Source organism: Excalfactoria chinensis, chromosome 3 (genome assembly GCF_039878825.1).
Source record: "Excalfactoria chinensis isolate bCotChi1 chromosome 3, bCotChi1.hap2, whole genome shotgun sequence".
Lineage (NCBI taxonomy): Eukaryota > Metazoa > Chordata > Aves > Galliformes > Phasianidae > Excalfactoria > Excalfactoria chinensis.
This window is the reverse complement of record NC_092827.1, coordinates 79478089-79486797: the sequence shown is the minus strand read 5'-3', so window position 1 is coordinate 79486797 and position 8709 is coordinate 79478089. Positions and strand designations below refer to the sequence as shown.

General features: G+C 45.8%; 1 protein-coding gene across 1 annotated transcript in view; it reads right to left on the bottom strand.

Annotated features, from left to right (window-relative positions):
- Positions 1 to 7785: 7785 nt before the first annotated feature.
- PLB1 (phospholipase B1) overlaps positions 7786 to 8709 on the bottom strand; it is a 78053-nt gene continuing 77129 nt past the window's right edge. The window contains exon 58 of the mRNA XM_072332451.1: positions 7786 to 8620. Coding sequence (XP_072188552.1) covers positions 8399 to 8620 — 222 coding nt within the window. The 3' untranslated portion in view covers positions 7786 to 8398. The remainder of the gene's footprint in view (positions 8621 to 8709) is intronic.

Genomic DNA, 8709 nt, shown 5'->3' with positions numbered 1-8709 from the left:
CCGGGAGAGATGCCGAGAGCTGAACTTTCTAAATCTTTAGTGTCTATCTTTGCTCTCGTTCCCTATCTCTGCCTGTGTTCCTTATGCACCACCACACAAGTTCTCAGATACCTGTGAAACGCATCACTAACTGGGATGGATGGATGGATGTCTGCATGTCCGTATGTATGTGTTTTAAATGCCTCAAGCTCGCCACCACCTGAGGCCTGGTATGAACCAGGAGCCACCGTGCACAGGAGTGACACTGCCATTAATTCCCCCTGATCCCACTTTAATCACCCAGCAAGCAGGGCTCAGTGCTGAGGCAGGCCTTACTGCTTTGTGCTGCAACAGTGCTAGGAAGCAGCAGAGCCTGATGATGCAGAGCTGTACAGTAGCAGGGCAAAGCGAAGGCTGTAATTAGGAAACCACTTGGTTGTGCAGCGGGCGCTCTAATGAAAGCAGCCAATGGGACCAGCTGACTGCATTTGCATCGACAGCAGCCTGCCTGCAACATCAGTCTCTGTCATCTTTCCCCTCTCCAGCACATTTCCTGAATGCTTGGAGTGAAGCAGTGTCTGTGCACCACACAGACCGAAACCTATCCTTTGATTGCTCCCTGAAATCTGTTCTAACTCACACAGTGCAATGGCCACCACGTCAGGATGGGACTCTACACCTTTATTTTTGTTGTTTTTTTATTTTTATTTTTATTTTGTTCCCCAGGGTATTCTGCACAGTCTGGCTTAGAGAAGCACATAATTTTGCTGTGAATGATAACCAGTTAAACCTCTTGTTTTCTGCTTAGCTTTCAGTGCATAGAAGTACATACAGGAGGAAGCTTGCCTGTTCATAGAATCTGTGGGTGCCCCATCCCTGGAGGTGTCAAGGCCAGGTTGGATGGACCCTGGGCAGCCTGAGCTGGTGGGGGCAGCCCTATCCACAGCACAGGGTTGGAGCTGGGTGATCCTCAAGGTTCCCTCCAGCCTAAGGCATTCTGTGATTCTGCTGCCCTTGCTGTGCCAAGCCTGAGCCTGCAGGATTTTGGCTCTCCAGGGCTCCCATCTAGCAGCTCGTACAGCATTACAGATGTACTGCTCTTTTAACCAGCAAAGAAAATAAATCTTCCTTGCCATAAATGCTAATGTTCATGCACAAAGAAGCTCAAAGTGAGGCTATGGGGAGAGAGAAACATTCCCCATGTGATGATTAAAGTGCCAGTCCATGAGCGCTGACGTCAGCACATGCTTTCAGGGCAGCAGAGCACTCTGCATTTATCCTCTCCTTGTTTGTGCTCCATCTGGACAGGTTCCAGTGGAAAAAAAGAGAGAGAGAGAGAGAGAGAGAGAGAGAGGGAGAGGGAGGGAGAGAAACAGTGAAGCCTTTCTGATACATTCCTGGATTCCCTCAGTTTCACGCAGGGAGAAGCTCAGAAGCACCTCATGCCTGTTTGCCTGGTTCAGTAAGATAGAAGAGCCCCAAGGCAGCTGATAGTGCAGGCAGATCGAGTTATAACCAGGCTGTTGCAGCAAGCAGTCAGCTGGTGCAGCTCCAAGGATGACCGAAGGAGAGCACGCTGCTAAATAACGTCATTAAATAACATTATCTCAGGATTCGATAATTTGCAGAGGCTACCCTGTTTCCAATCAAGCAGATTCATTCCAGCTCCCAGCTGCTTTTGTATAAAATCATGGTGGTTCAAAGAACAAAACGCTTGAGTGAGCTACAGGTTTCTGCTAAGAATGGCCTGGTGGGAGGAAGCAAAGGGCAGCACCAGACTGCAGGCTGCTGTATGCAGGTTGGAGGATGAGAGATGGCCCATCTCATGGATGGAGCAGCAGTTATGGAGGCTACAAGCTGAGGGCATGCTGGTGAAGATGCTGAGAGGCAGCTTTCCTTGTGGAAAGACACTTCTTTCCCCTTTTTTGTTGGAATCAGTGAGGAACATTTTACGGCATGGTCGCACAAGGGCTGCAGCTCTTGTAGAGCGGTGACATTGCACAGCTTCATGCTGCAGATGGCTGAGGATGCTGTGGTGCCAGAGCCATGTGCTGGCACTGCTGAACAGTGTGGGTGACACTGCATGAGGGTGGTTTCAGTCTGTGGTCACTCTCAGAGGTGGCACCAACAGCTCAGGTAGGTCACTGCAGGGGGTGGCAGTGCAGGAGGCTGCCTTGCAGGCACTCGTAGCAAGTCTGGATTTACTGCAGCTTTCAGAAGAACTTCTTTCACCCTGGACACACTGATGCCTTGGTGTTAGTTCCTGCTTCAAAAATCAGGACAGCAATGTTAAAAATATATCAAAAGGTTCCAAATCTGTATTATTTTTTAATAGTGTGGTTTTAGCTGGAAAATAAGTCAAAAGGCAGGCATCCTATGCTTCTGAATGTTCTAAAACTAAACAGTCTTTCAAGGAGCTAAATAGCCTTGCAATAACATTCTAAAAGGGAAAATTTCACTTTGGGTCAACTTTTTCCCATCATTTCTCTTCCAGCAAGGAAAAAAATGGAAGGCAAACCAACCAAGACCAACAATGCAAGAAAAAAAAAACACCATTTCAGCAACATCATTTCTTCTCAGCAGGACTCGTCATTTTCAGAAGAATTCTGTCCATGAGGGCATACCTCCACCACTCACACAGATCTGAGATCAGATGCCCCAAAGCCCCAACCCTTCTTGCTCCAAGCAGCACATCAGGATCACTCCAGAACAAGATGATGCAGAACCCACAGCCTTGCACCCCATAATAAATGCAACCTGGGCCCTGCTGAGTGCTCGCTGTCCCCATGTAGCTCTGGAGCACCAGGGCAGGCCTGGTTCCTGGTGTCCTGCATGCTGCAGAGCTTGCTGCACCCACTGCTCTTCCCCACTTGTACAGGCTGCTGCTGTTTTGCTGAGTTTGCATTCAAGTGGGGAAAACCAGGCATAAAACTGGCACAGCGACCAGTCTGCTCCTTTGGTGATTGACTGATAAGTTGTGCAGTGGTTACACAACCGGGTCGTGTCTGTGGAGCCAGGGATTCTGTGTTTAATTTCCTGCTCAGCCGCTGACTCATCACCTCGCCTGGGGCACATCACTTCACCTCTCTGCACACACATTTCATCCTCTTTGGGGAAGGTGTGGGGGTAATAAGGCTGCCTCACAGGAATGCTGGGACACTCGAATTACCCTGATAAATATTTCTAAGACGCTTAAGATGATGTTTCAATAAAGGCATCGAGTATTTCACTGTACAATAAGTAACAGCCAGGAGAATGTCCAAATTGCCAGGCTGGTTCATTTGCCTACTGCGCACCACAGGTTTCTGGCAGCTGTACTGAAAGATGCCTCAGGCAGGGGAGAGGTGAAGAGGTTGTTGGACTTGTGCAGCAGCAGCAGGAAAATGTCAGCTCGTGCCACAAAACAGGCGTGTGGTGGATGGCTGTTATGCTGTGGGCTGAGAAGCATTTGTGTCATTTTCAGCCCAGGCTCACAAAAAGCTAGCACAGGTGACTTTGAAAGGGATGGCATACAGATGCCTAATCTTGTAAAGTACATTCAGCAAAAGCCATGTGATTTCTTCAGAATTCATTGTCAACTTAAGGGACTTAGAAAGCACTTAGACACGGGAAGTTCTGCTTTTGCACATCCCCAGAGGTGTTATCTTGTTGCTTACAGTGAGCACCTCATCACTGGGAGTCACTGCCCAGGTGTGTCAGAGCCTCAGATTCCAGAAGATCTGGAAGGGATATTCAGGGTTATTGTATTATTTGTGTAGTCACACAATTTTACTTTGTGACATCAAGGAGCTGCTGCACTCCAGGCCCCAGAGGCTGTTTTTGCACATAGGTGCGCTTTGAGGGTCCCTACATTTGCAGTGTATCAAGTTGTCGATTGCTGATGGAAGGATAGGAGCCAAGCAGCAAGCCAAGCCAGCCTTAGGAATGTTCAAGGTACATATTGTCCAACCTACCCAGCTGCATCCTCCCCACTTATTTCTAGCTCCTGTGTTTTACTTTGATCTGAAAGGTGTTTCAGAAGATACCCACAGGCAACCTGTCAAGTGCATGTAAATCCCTGACAAATGCAGAGCTGCTGAGCCGGCCAGCACCTGTGACTGCCACAGAAGGCTCTGGCTACAAACCTGAGCTGATGTGACAGCACTGAAAGCATTTTGTCTCATTCACCCGCTGTGAACTGCCCAAGGCCCAACTCCCCTGCTGCTGTTGAACTGCTGAGCAGCTTTGGTTGCTCTTTTGTTTTGGGGATTATCTCCTATTTCAACCTAAACTCATTGTGGCCCTCAGGTGGTGTTTCCAGTCACCTAACCAACACAAAAGGTAGCAAGAGGGATTTTGTTTCCTTCGCGGCTAGTTTTCAAGACGAGAAGGAATTTTAAAGAATCTATGACAGTTCTAACACAGACACTTTCAAGGCAACAGGCCACTTTTCTCCTTCACATCCATAATCACTTTACAGCAGTGAGAGAGCACTGTTAGGTGTTTGGAAGTGGCTGGTTTCTCCACCTGAAATATCTCACCCCTGGGTCAACCCATGGATGGTGGCAGAAGTCCTCTCCCGCCTCTCACTGAGCCACATCCACACGGTACTATCAGTCCAAAGGGATTCTTAAAACCTTTTAGTAAGGCAGCAGAGAACCTGGAGAGTGCAAAGTGCTCTACCACTGAAGCACATTTGTGGACCCCATACTCTGTCCAACAGAGGATATGAGCACATTTTCATACCCATCATCTACAAATTCTATCATTAGAAAAAAAACAACCACACGACAAGGATCATTTATGAAATTTTCTCAGTGAAACCCACATATGTTAATCCAGTTACGGTTGTGTTATGACTGACAGTCACAAAGTAGTTACACAGAAATGGAAAGCCATAAGGCAACTTCCTCTAACCTCCAGCCAGCAGGGAGTCCCAGCTATCTCTTAAATAAGCTCTCCTATATTTCTTTGGATTAAACTGCTCGAATTGCCCAAGCCATGGGCTTTCTTTTGGGTGGGCAAAAACAGAACTTTGTGCTGACAGGTTCATCAAAAGAGCTAGTAAGCTTTTTTTTTATCTTTTACACCTGTCAGCTATGAGTTGATAGCATTGAGTTACAAACCGTGTAAGAGAAAATGGCTGCCCTCAGAAAGGAATTCAACAGGTGAAAGGTAGTGTAATATCTGGGCCAGTTGCTGATGATTACATGGAGATACTTGGCATGTGCAACATTAAACATTCCAGTTTCTTTCCCTTCTTCCACCACCCTCTTTTTTGCATACAGTCTAATGCTGCTAGAAATAATATTCAGGTCTCTGGATAAGCAAACTCTGTACTTGGGATACAAATAGTTTTAATGTGATAGTTCTCAGGAATCACACTCAGAGACCTGTGACTCTCAGAAAGCCTGTTTCCTTTCAAGTAATTTGTGAGCCACCTCTTGGATGGTCGTTCTTCCTGTTGTTCCCAAAGTCCCAGATACAGCGAACATGAATAACCCAACAACAGAGCTGTAAGAATCCAGGGCTTCTCCATCAGTAGACAAAAAGGACAGAAGTTCAGTTCAGCTGCTGCCTAAGCTGTAGACAAACTGCCAACTCTTATTAGGCTCTGTCACTTCCCTTGAAGATCAGATCAGTTTACAGGGCCAGGCAACAGCACAGCACTTCTCCCAGCAACAACCCACACTGGGCAGTCCCTTGGTCAACAATTGTCCATGGGCACCAAGCTGCAGCTCTCCCTCAGTGGAAGAGCTAAGCCAGTTTTCAGAAGACATACAAGATGCTTTTTAGCAGCAGGCAAGATCACGACTGTCTAAAGTAAAATCCTGCGCTAGAACACCATCCTTTTCATGTTTTCTTTTTTCACACAGACTTGAAGTTCCTCCTATGCCTCCCTTCCTTTGTGCATCAGTAAGCAATCTGCACCCAGTGGTGCAGCAAGGAAACACGCCATGGGGCAATGAAGCCAAGGGCGTGTTATTAAGGAAAGAGGGAAAACAGACAACTGGCAGACAGGATGCACAGATTCTGATTTAATGCTACACTGAATGCAGTCAGACAAAGATCCAGGCCTAATAACTTGTCATTCATTTCAACTTAATCCTACCTCTACTTAATGAGTACTTGGCATCAGTATTTTCAGGGAAACAATTCTGCCTGTGAAACAGCTGCAAACATGATCCTTGCTTGTTTTGTTTTTTGTTTTTAATTGTATTTCGAAATGCCCGTGCAGTTCATCACATTCTTCAGTCCACACCAGCAAGATGCCAGAAAACATTTCCACAGGCTAAATAAGGACCACAGAGTTTCCAGCTCCATCTCCCATGTGCTCCTGCTGTAATAGTGTAGTAGAGCTGTACCCGGAGAAACTAGAGGAAAAGGCTCCAGTTGCAGAAGCAGCACAGAGCCAATATACTTTAAGCTCAACAGGCTCAGTTCCCAAAAGCTTCAGTAAAGGCAGGATTTCTCACAAAGCTGAGTGCTTCAGGGAACTGAGTATCTGCAGTATAATCTGGAGTCATCCAAGCTCCTGGGCAATAATAATTTCCATCAGCATCCTTCAAGATACTGGAGGAGGTAAGAGCCATCCTTTTGTTTAACTCCCTAACCGGCTGCACCTCTGATGTTTTGGCTTTCAGAGGCTCAGAGCAAAATTCAGATTCCTACAAAAGGAAGGGTCTTAATTATTCTTGCAAGGGGCACCAGCATGAAACCCAAAACAGATTTGCATCCATCTCCAGGCTGGAAGAACCTAATGTGAGAACAGTGCAGCTCTGGCTTGTGTTCTAGAATCCTCACCCCACTTCATGCACGCACACATCATTTGGAAAAAGCACATCAGCTCTGAAATACTGTTTTGAGTTTCCTTTAACAGACCCACAACTGATGAAAGTTTCCACAGAGAATGGCATCTTTTGCTTCTTTATGAAGGCAGATGACTTGTGGCTAGAAGAAGACTTGTGAGAATAACATTCAGGAATGAGATTATCACCTTCATGACCCACTGGGATATTTGCTCAGATCCTCAACACCATATTATATGTCTGAGGTAATGATGCTGTGGAATGTGCTGGAATATAGTAGATGTCTTGCATTACAAGGCTGTGTTTGCTTCCAATAGTTGAACTAAATAAATACCAGCAGTTCAGTTAATGACGCACACTGAAGACAGGGACAGGAAGAGCAGCAGAGATGAGCTGTTTGAGCTTATGTGTGAGCCGCACTGCAACAAGATACAGGTGCTTCTGTTTTGCATTTCAAATATATCTCTGTTTGGGGCTGCATATGTAGCCGCCGTGCTCAGACGCACCTGTGGATCTGATTTATGCAAACAGCAGCCCTACCACTAATAGTCCAACTTTTGAGAGCAGATCAAAGGAGGGATGAATGGAGCTACAGCTCCTGACTGCACACGCTGCATTTCATCCATCTCTTTTTATCTTGGACAGAAGAATAAGCGAAACAGAGTCTGAATACCTTCTGTGTCTGTGTAATAACTAGATTTATGAAACCCAGAACACTTTTTTCCCCTGAAACAGTTTTAATTTTCAGCTTGTTTGCATTTCTGGAATGGAAATGTAGAAATCTCAAAAAACAAACAAAAACCAAAAAAACAAAAAAAAAAACACCACCAAACCAAAACAAATAAAAAAGTCACACCATTACAAACTACACTTTAGTTTCAATAAAATCAAAAGTATTTGGCACATGAAATAAAGGTACTGAAAAACAAGACCATGGTGAGTATAGGTAGTATCATCCATGCTAGTAGATCACAGGAAATGACCTGCAAGTATCACACAAGGGACGTGTCTAACTACTGGGAAAGATCAGCCTCTGAACTCCTGAGAAGTCTGAGGAAACTTTGCAAATTCTTCCTGAGAGAAAGACCAGAGTGATTCCAGTCTGGGACAACTAAACACATCACAGGTCCCACGTGAGCCGGGCTGTTCTGTTATGTGGTTGATCGGAAGGTGTTAGAGGATGTTTCCTTGGTGTTGCACTTCCCTGTGTACTTCCCTGAAGGTAGTAGTACGACCATAGTGCCTTCAGATCAGCGATTTTACTGGAATCTAACATGTGAAATTGCTACTTTTCTTCTTTATCACACCTTACCGTTGGGGAACACCAGGTCACAATCATGGACATCTAACTTTTTATACACAGAGTTTTACAGGAAAAGGGGACAAATAAGGTGCCAAGGTGCATGAATAAGTCCTATGCAATATTCAAGAAATTGAGAAACACATCCCAGTATGAAAAAGCTTTAACATTTTGAACTCCATCATTCACCTCACGGATCTGCAGATGCTAGCCCTACAGTGCAGCTCTGATCAAAACCACTGGGCCCCAAAATACCTGGGCTAAAAACGAACCTTGATGAATGTCCAAGTGTTCTTTAATTCTGCAGAGACAGATGTTGGCTCCACTGGCTTTACAGAGATGTCGTTTTCATGTTCTTTTCTGCATCAATCTCACATCGGTGTCTCCTGGCTCTTCTTCCTGACACGGCCCAGAGGAGCAAAGAGCCCACCAGGACTCCAGCTACTGCCGCCACAATGACAGCCCAGTAGGGGACTGAAGGTTGTGTCTTCTCCAAGTTGAGAGCTGAATTCCTGAATCCGCTGTTTCTCAGTGTGGAAAGAAAGGGTTTCTCCTACAAAGGGAGATGAAAGGTTTTACTGACCGCAGACAAATAGCAGGCAGTATTCAGACAGCATAACATCCCCCTTCCCAGAGCGGGGA